The 14627-nt window shown below is 48.1% G+C and overlaps 4 protein-coding genes and 1 long non-coding RNA gene across 5 annotated transcripts in view; 3 read left to right on the plus strand and 2 right to left on the minus strand.

Annotated features, from left to right (window-relative positions):
- Positions 1-220: 220 nt before the first annotated feature.
- LOC6598600 lies at positions 221-1317 on the plus strand. Its single transcript, XM_002023511.2, has 3 exons — positions 221-431; positions 506-645; positions 701-1317. Exon 3 carries the CDS (start codon positions 702-704, stop codon positions 1101-1103), a length of 402 nt encoding a protein of 133 aa, XP_002023547.1. The 5' UTR covers positions 221-431; positions 506-645; position 701; the 3' UTR covers positions 1104-1317.
- Positions 1301-2933, minus strand: LOC6598601 (uncharacterized protein C1683.06c). The gene is made up of 3 exons (XM_002023512.2): positions 2309-2933; positions 1793-2242; positions 1301-1714 (listed from the first exon to the last, which is right to left on the minus strand). The coding sequence occupies exons 1-3, from the start codon at positions 2558-2560 to the stop codon at positions 1334-1336; spliced, it is 1083 nt and encodes a 360-aa protein (XP_002023548.2). The 5' UTR covers positions 2561-2933; the 3' UTR covers positions 1301-1333.
- Positions 2934-2961: 28 nt separating this feature from the next.
- On the plus strand, positions 2962-8310 carry LOC113566585. The gene is made up of 2 exons (XR_003409143.1): positions 2962-2991; positions 7725-8310. It is a non-coding gene; the product is annotated as an uncharacterized LOC113566585 (long non-coding RNA).
- Positions 4211-5947, plus strand: LOC6598510 (inosine-uridine preferring nucleoside hydrolase). Its single transcript, XM_002023513.2, has 2 exons — positions 4211-4551; positions 4618-5947. The coding sequence occupies exons 1-2, from the start codon at positions 4324-4326 to the stop codon at positions 5458-5460; spliced, it is 1071 nt and encodes a 356-aa protein (XP_002023549.1). The 5' UTR covers positions 4211-4323; the 3' UTR covers positions 5461-5947.
- A 698-nt stretch (positions 8311-9008) lies between the features above and the next one.
- LOC6598511 (probable glutamine-dependent NAD(+) synthetase) overlaps positions 9009-14627 on the minus strand; it is a 31364-nt gene continuing 25745 nt past the window's right edge. Inside the window, exons 3-6 of the mRNA XM_002023514.2 lie at positions 12548-12822; positions 12229-12318; positions 10729-12162; positions 9009-10660 (exon numbers count right to left, since the gene is read on the minus strand). Coding sequence (XP_002023550.1) covers positions 9961-10660; positions 10729-12162; positions 12229-12318; positions 12548-12693 — 2370 coding nt within the window. The 5' untranslated portion in view covers positions 12694-12822 and the 3' untranslated portion in view covers positions 9009-9960. The remainder of the gene's footprint in view (positions 10661-10728; positions 12163-12228; positions 12319-12547; positions 12823-14627) is intronic.

The following is a 14627-nucleotide window of genomic DNA, read 5'->3' on the forward strand; positions in this document are numbered from 1 at the left end:
CTCAGGATGTTAGATCAAATATATCCGCGACTTTTGATTCTACTTATCGATGTACAGGGAGCTGCGAAGACAATATCGGTACTTTTGAGCGATAGTCCGATCGAATCGAATAAACGCCTTTATTTTGAAATTAACAAGCCACCCATAAAATTGTATTCATTCAAATAGTAACCACTCAACTTACCCACTCTTCATCATCAGCGATCTTTTTTTCCCCCTGAAGAACATGTGTCCGACTCGAACTACGCAGAAAGCGACAGAAGTAACGAAACTCCTGGTGCTAAAACATGAAGCTAGGAAGCCGCAAAGGTGCTACCTTTACAAAGCCAGTGCTGCCAATGCGGGCTTTCGCCGGCTTTGTCAATCGGAATAGGCCATAGGAACATTTGTTCACATATTGTCAACAAATCAGGCAGTTAATAGTCAGTTCAGTGAGTGTTCTGTGTAAAAATTGAGAAACTAGAAAAAAGTTACAATAAAACGCCTAAGTTCGCTGTATTTTCAGTAGTAATTTCGTTCTGGATTGTTCGCATCCTCCCTGAAGAAAGCAACGCGTGGATTCTGCCGAAGACCAATCCAAGAAGAAGTGAAAAGTGAACAAATTGCACTGTAATTCGAATTCCTTTCTTCAATTAGTGCACATACGTATGTATTTATTGTCTGAAAATCAGAATCAGTGAGAATCCCAATGTTCTATCAGAATGAACGGTCATCGTCGCAAGAGGAAGTGGCAAGCTCGGCGCGGTGAGGATCTCACCCCCGACGACCGTATTGAACTGATTGCCGAGTTGATGGCTAAACTAGACGGCGTCGATTTCGTCGCCGACTTTGTCCACATCCGTCGACTGAAACTACTGATCACCGACTGCCTGCCCGACCGCAAGGAGCAGCTGCTACGCATTCTCATAGGCTATGTGAACCGGCCCCCCAGCCCGGCCACAGCTAGCTACGCCAAAATTGTGAGTCTCCTCAGCAACGACTTTGGTTCCCTGATGGTCGACTGCATCCGCGCCCTGAGGTCGGTCCAAGAGAAGGCACTCATCGATGGAAAGTGGGACAACGCGCACGGCCTGGAGTACTTCTTCGCCGAGCTAAGCAAGTGACTTAGCATAGAAGGGCCCTGGCTATGCAGTTTGATCACTGCACTGCCCCTGTTCGGCCACGATACGTTGTACATATCAAACTCTCGGTAAACAAAACATAGCATACTCAATAACACGAGCCTAACACACGAGATTAACGAACGAGGCTAACAAACGAGCCTAATTAACGAAGAATCTAGGCAACGATATTGGTGCACTTTAGGAATATATTTTATGTACTACTCGTATTATTATTTATTGAACAGAAATTCCCCACCATCCAGCCCCGCCACCCACTCGACAATCCGTTTGAAGAACTCGGCGTCGACCAGCTCGATGATCCGCACGTTCTCAGGATACTTCTCCCGCTCCCGCAGATGATCGAGCACCATCTGGCCGCGTGTATGCGTGCCACGCAGGTCCACTGTGGCATGCCACGTACTTTGCTTCCGCACGAGCCGGTCCCCGAAGAGCCAAACTGCCACCACAATAGCATCGCAGGGATTCCACGTGTCGATCCCATACTGTTCCATCATGGGCAGCCACTGGGCGCTCTCCACGCGGTTCAGCAGTGTGATGGCCGAATGCTGGACGGCCGCCGCTCTGACCGCGAACTGCTCCAGGCGCCAATTCTACGCGGCAAACAGAAACAAAATGAATTATGTACCTTCTATCCGGAGGGAGCTCTGTTCTCGGACTCTTCTACTCACAATGTGTATGTTGAAACGCTCTGGAAGACAAGCCTCCCAGGGCAGAATGGTGATCGGACAGTGTGTCTTGAGCAGCACGGCATGTGCGGCCTCCGGATCGGAATGGAAGTTAAACTCCGCCGAACGCGAGGAGTTGCCCACGCCCTGATAGTTGCCGCCCATGATGTAGAGGTCCCTCAACTGCTGGCCGAACTCTTCACCGTACATGGTGAAGCCGAGGGACAGATTGGTCAAAGGCCCCACCGCGAACACAGTGATCTGTTTGGGTCGCTGGCGGCATAGCTTGTAAATGGCGGTCACCGCATGCTCCGCCTGCACGATGCTCTCTAGCGACTCCTCGCTGTCACACGCCGCCAGACAGTCGCCGAAGCCGTCGCATCCATGAAAATACTTTTTGTCATCTTCGCTGCAGCTTATCAGCGGCTCCACGGCCCCCAGATAGATGGGCACCTGGAATCACACCAAACACCATATGCACATGCTCTCTTTTCCCTGTACTCGTACTCGTGTACTCACATCTTGTCTGTCGCTGGCGTTGAGGATGCGTCGCATGTTGCGCGCCGCATGCTCGCGGGTGGTGTTGCCGCACCCGGTGGTAGTCACCGCCAGGAGCTTCACCAGCTGGCTACGCTCTGCGTGCAGCAACAGCAACAGGGCCCAGGCATCGTCGCTGCCGCCATCGCAGTCGAGTATTGCGTATCTCCGGTCTGGCGCCGCCGCCGGCTCCCCTCCCTCTTCCTGTTGTGCTGCTGTGCGTCCGTCTGCCATCGAAGGCGAGCTGTGAGTGCTCGCTCAAATGGGGAAACGGGAAATGGAAACCGGGAATCGCTCTGTGGATTGGACACCGGCCTACACGACGCCTGCAGCTAACAGCTAATCTGCGTCATTGTATGCTCTTTGTGCGGGGGCTGCCTTCGTACCGTCGTCGTCGTCGTCTTCGTCGTCGTTGTCGGTTGTCGGTTGTCACTTGTCGTTTGTCGTATTCGTGTATCGGCACTGATTCCATTCAACCATCGTGATATGGGTACGGCCGGGCTGCACGGAATTTCATAACGCCCATTCCCCTATTCTTATGTGTATGTAGATGCAAAATCAAGCACCCTTCCCCGCACTCGCTCTATAACATGCACAGATGTGTGTTTACCCGTACCCGCACCAACAACACCCATGAGCATGGCCACGCTCCCGAACATACATAGGTATGCAGTAGACGTTCGTTGTGTTCTATACTCCATATTTAGTAAATCAGCTGCGATTGCACGAGCCGAGCCAGACAGACAAAGAGCAGAGCGGGAGAGGACTACGACTGATGCGTGCACTTTCCTCACCCTTTGGCTCGCCCCTTTGATACCCTTCCTTCGTATACACCGCCCGAATGTGCGGGAAAACTTTGTTAGTAGAGGTTGATCATTGGGTTGCAGCTGGGAGGAGTTTTTGTGGCTTTTGTTCCCCTATATACACATAATCTTTATCTTAATATTCTAAGAATAGATACAGCTTACAGCTAATACTAACAGATTTCCAGCAAAAACCAATTAAATCATCGCCCCGATCTGAAACCCAACAAAGGAACTTCTTTGTGTTTTTGTGTGTATGTCTGTACGAATACGACGTACTACTATCGTAGTGCAATAAAGAAAATCAAAATTGAATTTGTTATTTATTTCCGTGGAACTTGGGGTGTTAATGCCAGTCCACATAGTCGCCGCAAAGCTGCAATTGAGTTGCGGCAGGTCGTCGCGATAATGAAAGTCGTCCGACGAGGCAACTTTCGACACTTTAAAGCAATCAAAGTAGAACCCCAGACGGGATAACTATGTATGTACATGCATTCATACTGCTATATGTATATATGTATATGTAACCCACACGAGCATGCTACTCTCTTATTTAATTTACAGCTAAAAAATATACCCTGTTTGTAGCTATACGTAACAGGAGGATGGAAGCAGTTGAGCAACTAGACTCTAGTTACTAGAGAAATGAAAATAAAGAATCTCCCCATTACAGTTCGATTCCATATACAAATATCTTTTAATTTGTATTTTTCATTGAATTCCATATTTAAAAGCTGTCCCATTGGAGGACAGTCCTTAAACTACTTAAATACCATTTATATTTGAACCACTTCTTCGCCATCATCCACAAATCTACAAAGAATTAACACAATGATCCGTAACGAGTACTCGGTTACGGATGAATGAAAACCAGGGTATCTTTACGTTGCAACAAGTTCTTTTCTCCTCCCATGGAAACTTTGGTTTCCACATGCCGCCCTCATTCTCTTTATTGCACGTACAAACAACACCTTATACGTAAGTCATAAATTAAACTGCTTGTTGAGCACAATTTAGATTAATATTTAATTTTCCCCCACACCAAAGACCCAGATAAGAAAGAAGTTTTTGTGTAAGGCCTATCGAATAGACGGCGATAGGTCCGTCAGCTGTTATTGCGATAGCAAAACAGAAGGAAAAAACAAAAACGAAGAGGAAAGAGAGGATGAGCTCACTGCAGACATAAGAATAACCATGGCCGACACCTGCGCGTCTGACTACGATAGCTTTGTGGTCTACGACTGCGACATCGGCACGGACGATGCCTGGGGCCTGGCAATGCTTCTGCGCGCAGAGGGCCTCCGCATCGCTGGGAGGAAGAGCTTCAAGGTGGCAGCCGTCACCTGTGTCCAGGGCAACACCAGTGTAGAGAATGGCACATTGAACGCCTTCCGAGTGCTCTCCACATTGGAAAGGCTGGATGTGAGTACTTCCATCCATATAAAGACATTCGTCTCCAACTTTCCATTCTTTTTGTCGATCGAATAGGTGCCCGTCTTTGAGGGGTGCGCCGATCCGATTGTGCCACGCACTTGGGTAATTAAATCCCACTTCCATGGCCTGGATGGCTTCAGCGATGTGGGCGACTATCCAACCGTGAATGCTGACGATCTACGGTCGGAGGAGCATGCGGTGAATGCCATGTATCGCCTGGCCTGCCAGCACCCGGGAAAAGTGGACTTTCTGCTGTGTGGCCCACTCACAAACTTCGCCTGCTGCATTAATTTATATGGCGATAAGTTTCTGGACAAGCTGGGCGGCGTCTATATCATGGGCGGCAACATCCTGGGCAAGGGAAACGTCACCAAGAGCGCGGAGTTCAACTTCATGATGGACCAAGAGGCAGCGCACATAGTCCTCGAGCGTCTGAAGCAACCCGCTTTGATCTTGCCATGGGAGCCCTGCATCGATGGCGAATACGGGTTGACTCTGGGCTGGCGACTCAATGTCCTGGGCGCGGTCAAGCATCCGTTTGTTGAGCTCCTCACCCGCGTGGAGAGAGCCATGCTAGTGCCGCGAGGCTTCGAGAAGTGGGTCAGCTGCGATGCCCTGCTCACGGCCGCCTATCTCTTCCCTCAGCAGATGATCGCCGATGAGCGCGAGTACTATGCCACCGTGGAGCTGTGCGGCGTCCATACCCGGGGTCAAATGGTGCTAGATCATCTGAGGGGCAGATTTGTAGATGCCATCCATGGCAAGACGAAGAATGTTCGCGTGATCCGGCGTCTCAATGCAGAGCCCTTCCGCACAATCATTTCCTATACGGGTTTCCTGCCCCAAGCGGACATTGATATGGAAAAATTGTGTAGGGATGAGCAGCAGCAATCCTAGAAAGGGAATCCCCGTCCAAAGACAAAACTCGTGAAATAATTAACTACCAAAAAGATTTGAATCCTTGTTTTGAATCTATGTGTGTATGTTTGCATCAGTAAATAAATTGAAGGGGAAAGCTGAAAAAGCATCAGGTCAAGGAAACAAAAAAGCATGGAAGAGGAAGCCTGTAGGTCTACACCTTGGTGGAATTGATATCTGATGCACACGGCTAAATTCGTGAAAAATCGTCCCAATAGTTCGAGTTTTCACTTAATCCAGTGGCCCAGATCTAAATACCATTGCAAATCGTTGGGCTCTGCTTAAAAAAAAAAATTGGAAAAGTACGAGTCTGAACCAAAGGGATTGGATGACCCCTTTGCACCTACTAAATTTAGTCGGGAGTATGCCGAAACTTATTCGGAATGTGATAAAAACTCAGTCCCTTTGGAACCAATATTTTAAAAAAATTATTAAAGTAAATAAATTTTAAACTTGCAAGAGTGGATACATGCACTTTTTTTGAATAAATTACAATCTCTTAAGGAAAAGGATATCTTTGAACTGTAATTATTGTTTTTTTTTTTTCATTCTCACTAAAGTAAAGAATCTATGTAAAAACGAGGGGGAACGTTGTGAGTTGCTGCGGACACCGCAACTCTACGGTTATACCCGATACTAAGTCAGTATGGCTCTCCTCCGGCAGACGCCGCTAATATTTAACGACACGACAAAGAGTGCGTGCGAGAGAGACAGAAAATCAGTCTGAGCGTGACGTCGGGCGCTGCGTAGCCAGTGCAAATTGATTTGTTCCTTTTGGCTATGAAAATGATCTGATCTGATCCAGATTCAGCAACCTGATAGATATGGTCATTATCTATGATTCTGCGTTTTTAGTTTTCTCAAATCTGCAATATTGTGGATGCAACAGATTTTCGTCCTTTGTGGGGGCGGATGGAGGTGGGGCGAAATTCTGAGATATACGTTTTATAGTGACATCTTAAAGGAGTGTGTGTACCAAATTTGGTTACTCTAGCCTTAATAGTCTCTGAGATTTGTGGTTGCCTCAGATTTTCGTCCTTTGCGGGGGCGGAAGGGGGTGTGGCGAAATTTGGACAGGAAACGGTCAAGGTCCGATATCACAGGAGTGTGGATACCAAATTTGGTTGCTCTGGCTTTTATAGGTTCTGAGATCCTTGAACTCATATTTTGCAATTGGCAAAACCGACCATGAAACCTGTGTGTTAGAGTGAGACAGAGCAAGAAAGAGTGAAATTGTTTTCGTGATTCTGGCTGTAATAATTATACGATCTGGTTCAGATTTTGCACTCTAGAAGATATAGTCATCTTCTACGATTCTGCGTTTTTAGTTTTCTCGTATCGTCAAAATTGTGGATGCCACAGATTTTCGCCCTTTGTGGGGGCGGAAGTGGGCGGGGCAAAGTTTTGAAATATTTTTGGAGCAGTGACATATCACAGAAGTCTGGATCCAAAACATCGTTGCTCTAGCTCTTATAGTCTTTGAGCATTAGGCGCTGAAGGGGACGGACAGACGGACAGACGGACGGACGGACAGACGGACAGACAGACATGGCTCAATCGACTCGGCTATTGATGCTGATCAAGAATATATATACTTTATGGGGTCGGAAACGATTCCTTCTGGACGTTACACACATCCACCTTTACCACAAATCTAATATACCCCAATACTCATTTTGAGTATCGGGTATAAAAATCACAAGGATTGATGCATTTTTTAAGATTTTACAGGCGTTTAAGCTGAAAAGTGATGAACATGTATCCACTCGCCACTGTAAGTATTCTATATAAGTTTCTATATACGTATATTATATATTGAATAATTAAAAGTCCCTAAAAATGTAAATACATTTTGTATCTCATAAGGAGACATCCTTTATGCAGAGATAGCATCTCTAATGCTCTATTTGTGTATTTTTGTTACTAAGCTAACAATATCCCGCTATTATATTTATGCGCAGGGAATTTAGGTGCAAGATAATGAATATTTCAGGCTGTGGGGGAAGAGTACCTATTGCATTTGTAAGATCAACAATCGGTATTAGTTCAGGCATTGTTGCCTCCATGTACACATTGTCTGTGTGGTGTGTGTGCTCTGTTTGCTTTGTCGCACTACGCACTGCTGATGGGGCACAAAATATGCGACTTTCGTGACTTAGTTTGTCTGCATAAAGCCTGAAATTGTATTCGATTGGGCGTTTATTCAGTGCATTAATGAATTTGTTTCTTGTATACCTATTCAGATACAGTAAAGTGGGATCGCGATGGTCTCTCCTCCGGAGGAAGTGGATACAATTGCTGACAATGATTCAAATGATGATGGCAGCCGTCACCTGTGTCCGGAGCAACACCAGTGTGGAGGATGGCACACTGAACGCCCAAGTCCCTCTTCTATGACCTGAATGGCCTTGGCGACACCCGGTAAAAGTGCACTTTCTGCTGCGTGGGCGGCCACATCCTGGGCAAGGAAAACGTCGCCAAGAGCCAAGAGCGGAATTCAACTTCATGATGGACCAGGAGGCAGCACACATAGTCCTCGAGCGTCTGAAGCAACCGCTTTGATCTTGCCTTGGGAGCCTTGCATCGATGGCGAATTCGGGTTGACTCTGGCCTGGATCAACTGATCAACACAATAATTTCTTATACGGCTTTCCTGCCCCAAGCGGACAATGACGGCACGCCATTATGCAAGGTTGAGGAGGAACTGGAGCAGCAGCAGTCCTAGAACACAACACGCGTGGGGCAATCTCAAACTACAAAAATGTCTGGTGTATATATTTCCTTGATAAATGTACAATCAGTGAATAAATTGATGCGAGTGTTCCATAACAGTGTTCGAATTGGCGATGCCACGTGCACAAAGTCTCTAGGTGTGTATAAGTATCAGTTTCTATATAATAGAATACATATATGTTTGTATAGCATATATAATTATCTAAAAAACTAAATAAATTTTGGATCTCATAGGGGAGACATTGTCCAATCAAAGGCAGCAGCTGGTCTTTCTCTGTTGCCAGCTACGATACTCGTATCATTATATTGCAAACACATGCGGGGCTCCTCTCTTACAATAGCCGTATTTTTCTGTCTTTTTCTTCTCGGTTATAATCCGAGCGCCGTTTACGGTCGAGGGGGTGTCTGATAAGCTGATAAGACAGATGTCAGGTGCTTGCCGCAGATTAGAAACAAAACAAAACTTGCACGAGCTACGAGTGATTCCTAGAATGTAATTGACTCTAAACTGGTTTAATATTGTATGTAGAATGTGCGCGCTCTATGACAGATAGCAATTTCTGGAAGTGCGTTTCAGAGACTGAGGCTTTGGATGGGGGTCTACTAGTACCCGTATATACTGGGTTATCCAATCCACTGGCTTATATACTATTCTATCGAATAGCTCACAGTTTAGGTTAGTTATCCAAAAGGGCAGTAAATACAATCGAAAAGATCGTGTAAACAATTATGATTAGGCCTCCAAAAGGTTCAGTTATTGCTTTCAACTAGATATAGACTAAGATATTGAAGGATTCTTCATTTAGAGTGCATTTTGCGAATAAGTTATGCTTCGATTCTGTATTTTTTTCAATATTAAAATTAACCTACATCAATTCCTACAAATTCTTAGCACTTATGGCTCTGAAACGCACTGTACACAAGCGAGCAACTTAAAATTTGATTTGTTTTAAAGCCCCAAAAAAGTGCTTAAATAAAAAACTGCTATCAAAAATCACACATGAAACGGGGGTCACGGGGTGAGGACTACAGATGGGCTAATAGTCGATGACAAAAGATTGTACAAATTTTGCTCCGTTTCAAAACTAGTCAACAAAATCCGTCTTGGTGTTTTTTTCTGGCATTAAACCGACATTTTCTGATAGACTTCGGTCTCTAACGTTTATTAACAAGTTAGGATTTTATTTTGAGTAATTAAAAAGAAATTGTTTTGCGTTTTTCATTCCACTTTTGGGAGGTTTTTAAGAACGAATGCAGCTTAGCCGTTTATCCATAGATATTTATAAAAAAAAAAATACCTTAAACGACGACCAATACTAGTGCCGAGAGCCAATAAAAAACACAACAAAAATATCCTAATTTATTCTTACTTTGCTGAGCTTTTAATTTGAAAATTTTGATAAAAAAAAACCGCAATAAAACATCTATCAGAAAAAGTGGGTCTGAGGGCAAGTTTTTTTTGTTTGTTTTGGCGTTGACTAGTTTTCTTAGCATTGGGCATATATGTATGTATGTATATATAATTAGGAATAAGTCATTTTTTGTTTAAGATAAGGCCAACTGGAAAAATGATGCTACAAAGGCTTTAGAGTACGATTTTTTCTATAAAGATCTGAACAAGATTTAAATTTCGGAATAGGCGGAGGCTATGGCTAGTCCTACATATAATCCTTGTGTATATATATGTATATGTATAAAAAAAAAACAAACAAGAATTCCAACAGTGCGTTTTATCGATTCTTATGCCTAGACAGGTATTCCAGTGCGGTCCTTGATCTTTCCTAGGACATTCACGTGCACCTTGGAGTAGCCGCTGGGCTTTTTGGCCAGGCCGGGTGCAGCAGCGGCGGCAGCGGCAGCAGCTGCCAGGGGCACGGCCGCCGTCGAAATGCCCACATCCAGGGAGGCAGAGCCCGAGGCCGACGAGAGCGGCGACGAGTGCTTCGAGTCATCGAGGCGCGAGGAACGCTGCGTGGACAGCAGCAGATCCTCGCTGCTGGGTCGCATCGATGATGGCGTATAGATGGGCTGCAGCTTGTCCACCTCATCGTCAATGGCCTTGAACTGCCAGCTCCAGTTGGGCCGATAAAGGAACGGCCGATGATCGAAGCGATTATCGTCGGGACTGTAGCTCTCGGCGTGCACCGATGGCGTCAGCACCGTCATCTTGTGCCGATTGATGGCATAGCAGCGAAAGAAATGCTTCACCTTGTCGGCCACCTCCTTGGGACTAAGGTCGCCCTTCCATGTGGCCACCAGACGGCAGAACATGCTGTATGGCCCACAGAAGGACTGCTTGCGCAGGCGCCCATACTCGCTCAGCTCATCATAGGTCATGCCCATGTCTTGCTCATCGGTCTGCTGCAGTTCCCCGTTCTCCTGCAGCGGCTCCAGCTCAGCGGTGGGTGGTGCCTCGATAATAGACTCCAGAACGGGCAGATTGTACCTATCGAAAACGGGAGATCACCATTAGAGACCCCAATCAAACAGAGAACAGAGATAAAGACGTTATACTTCTCTTTGGCGTAGATCAGAAATCGCCGCAGATCCGTCTTGGATATCCCGCCAATGGGATTAATGTCCGCCGAAGAGCAGTCATACTTTGTCAGATATCCCCGCAGCGATTCATCCACATTCGCCGAGCCCAGGACAAGCAGTCCACCCGGTCGATTCCTCACCCACAGCATAAGCTGGGCGAAAATGTACGCCAGGACCATGCGCAGGCGTGATTGGATGTTCTGCAGGGCCAAATTCTGGCGGGCACAGCCGCCCTGGGTTCGGAAGCGAGGCGTCAGTCCGGTGACGGCATTGAAGATGCCCAGCAGGGCATTCACCGCCAGGTCGATGCTGATCTCGATGTGATAGCTACCGAGCTGGTTCGCCAGCTGCGCGGCCCGTCGTCGAGTCTCCTTGCTGCTATTGACGCTGCCCATGTAGCAGGTGACCAGCAGGCGGTTGCACAGCGTGGCCGCATTGTCGGGCGTATACTCCGTGTCGGCTAGGATCTTCCGGATGTCATGCAACACCTGGGCATCGCCCAGCTGCACGGCCTGAACGATCTGGCGGCACATGGAGTGCACAATGGTGGCCGAGCTGCTCGAGTCGATGCCTCCGCTGAGGGGCAGAAAGAACCCGCCCTGTCCGGAGCGACGCAGATAGTCCCAGAGCCAGCAGGCCGGACCCAAGGCGATCTCCTCCTCGGGCGTGTGGCTGGGCCAGTGCAGCGGCGGCGTTGATGTCTTGAAGATGTCACTGTGCGTGGACATCTCAAAGTCGCAGTGGATCCGTGGATAGTTGGCCGCACTGGCAGCTGCTGTGCAACGCGAGCGCAGGCTCACTCGATACGCCCGTATCTCCTCCAGGTCAATCGTGGCCAGGGTAACCTCCACGTCCTGCAGGGCGAACTGCTGGCCCCTGGCGAGGAGCTCTCCATTCAGGGCAATCGCCGAACAGCCATTAAAGTACACCCTCTGGCCGTCGCATCCACGCAGGTTGCTGAACAGATAGGCCCCACCCGCCTTGAAGCTGGCATTCCGTATAAGATCCGAGGTGATGTGGGCCTTGCGCAGCTCCATGTAGCTCCCGGATCCATTGACAATCACCTCCACGCCGGCCAGCGACATTTCGATGTGCTTGCTCCGTACGTTCCACAGCTCCTCGCAGATCTCATAGCCAAGGCAGGTGTCACGCGTGGCGATCACTGCATCGCCGAACGGCACCGTCTGCTGACCCGTATGCTGCGATATCATGCGCGGCAGCAGGAACTCCTCCGTCTGCATCGACTTGGTCCAGGCCGTGAACCATCGTGACTCCCGATAGTTGCCATCGTCGCACATGGCCATTTTGGGCCGGATCAGCAGCAGCTGGCGATTGAAGAAGGCCACGCGACAGTTGTAGGCCACATTGCGATGCATCACCGGCATACCCACATCCACCAGCATGTTTTCGCTGTGAAAATTAGCAGGATCAGAACTTGGGGATCAGTAATCCTTCTACTACGTTGCTTCTACTTACCAAATGGGTGACATCATGATCTCCAGCAGCACCTCCCATGAGTGCAGATACGTGTCCGGCTCTCGAAAGTGATCCTCGCAGCTGTAGCCGCTGTAGTTTTGGGGGGAAAACAATAAAAGCATACATATGTTCTTGAGATGAAGCTTTGCTTGGCGAAAAAACCGGAGCGCTAAAAATAGTCTTCACACATCTCGCGCGTCATGGAACAGCACTCCTCGGTCGCTCCCATTCGGTCCCTGTGGCAGTCAGACGATATAGTGGCGCTCTAATTGCTGGCTTCCGAATGGCGAGGAAATTACATTTCTTGAAGGGAACTTACCTAACCTCCAGCTCGGGTCCAGTGCGATAGCTAGCGCCCATATCCTTGGCCTCCAATATGGATTGCAGTATCCTTGCCAAATTGCCCTCAAAGTCCAAGGCCCATTGATTCAGTGTGGACACTGCCACGGTTATTTTGCGTCCCATTTTTATTTGTATTTGTATTTTGTATTAAGTTTTGTGTGTTCTCCTGATTGTTTCGCTGTTGGCTCTTATTGCTCCTTTTTGCGCTTAGGTTTCTTTTATTGTCAGTTCAAAAAAATCGGCAGTTATCAACTGAAAAATGGATACGAAAACGAAGGGAGGTCTTTAGAGGCTTAATGGACAATGGAGTTGCAATTAATTTGATTGCCGCGCGCGATGCAGCGACTTCTTCGAGTCTCTCAGCTCTTGGTTCTGTGTTGCGGTTCTCTTTGGGCCCTATTGTTGGTGTTTGTTTTGTTGTGGGTATATCTGGGTCTATATTGATCAAACAAATGGAGCAAAAAAGTGGCAGGGCAGGCAGGGCAGGGCAGGAGAGGTGCAGCCCACCAACTGACGTAGCCCGTCAATGAATATAAAAAGGCCGAGGGACTCTGTCAGAGATGAGGGGACCCCAGATGATGGGGTCTATGCTACGGAATTCCCCTTACATTTCAACCACTACAGGCAAACGAATGGATGAAGCGGGGCTTTTGCATCGTCCCATCCTCATTGATGGAAGCGAGAGGTCTGGCTTTTCTCTTACCACACCTTTACACCGTCATCGCCATTCATGGACGACGCACTTTTGGCATTTGGCAAGCAACAAAAATTGAAAGCTCTCCATCCTCGAACCAGCGACCAGCCACCGAAAAACCCACCGTATGCAAATTTACTTTTCCGAGGCTACCCAAAAGTTTAAAACACGCAACGAACACGCCTCCTTCTGGGTCTCGTTCTCCCTCTCCGGCATGCATGCATGCATGAGGTGGGAAAAGTCTGCATTAAGTTCAAAGTTCATACGGTTGCGAACCACTCGCGCATATTTCATTTCTCCTGGTTTGTTGACGGCCGCCTGACAGGGGGAACGAACACACGCTCCCGAACCCCAAACCTCAAAGCCCAAAAGCCTCAAACCATCAAAGCAATGCTGGCACACGTACGAGAAAGTTGCGTTTAGAATTCTTTTCGACAATATCTGAGAGCGCGTGTTGCAAGTGTGTGTGGTGTGTGGTGTATGGTGTGTGGCATGGGCCGCCTGTCAGGTGGTCTGCTGCGCGTGTCTGCGTGTCGCAAGACAAATGCATTGAACTTTGAACCGCGCCAAAGTGCAGAAAATGCAGCACAGGGCAGGAGCACAAAAAACTGCTAAAAATAGAGCATAAGCCGAGCCCCAAGGAGAGAGAACAAAACCTTTTGCCAATTGGCAGCCAGTTTTAATGGCACATAATCAGTGGAAGGGGCAGTGATAGGGGAGGTGGGGGCCTCAATACATACTGTGCGATTATCTAGCGCACAACGGGTGAACACTGGATCAGTGTGTACACACACACAGACACACAGAGAGAGAGACAGAGAGAGTCGAGAGAGAGCGTACTGTGTGCCATCACTAGCCAGAGGTGATCTTTTCAAATTCTTTTGGATCGCAAGATCAAGGCAATCGATAAATGATTTTATGCCTCCATTCAGCACCCTGTTTTCCATGGACTACACTCGCATGTGCATTATTGGAGGCGCTGGCACTGGCACGCCAAGCCCAAGTTGGCACCCCGGGGACTGGGGACTAGAACTGGGAATCGGCAGTGGAAATGGGACTGGGACAACACATTGGCATCGACGGCAGCCGGGCATCCTCCTGCCCCAGTCGGCTCGGCTGCTGCTGCTGCTGCTGCTGATAGCTGCCACTAATGCAACTAATTCGCTTTGATTTGTTTGCCAGCCCCGCTCAGGCCCACCCCCCGAGCGCATTGTCACGAAGTGTTGGGGCCGCTTTTTCCGGCTGCCAAGCGGCATCCGGTAGCCAGTAATCCGGTATCCGGCATTGGTGGCCGTTCATTCACTCGCCACCGGAGGACGACGCGTAGGAGCGCTCAAACACGGAGAGAGAGAGAGAGAGAGAG

Source organism: Drosophila persimilis, unplaced genomic scaffold, assembly GCF_003286085.1.
Source record: "Drosophila persimilis strain 14011-0111.01,24,50 unplaced genomic scaffold, DperRS2 tig00000793-arrow-arrow-pilon, whole genome shotgun sequence".
Classification (NCBI taxonomy): domain Eukaryota; kingdom Metazoa; phylum Arthropoda; class Insecta; order Diptera; family Drosophilidae; genus Drosophila; species Drosophila persimilis.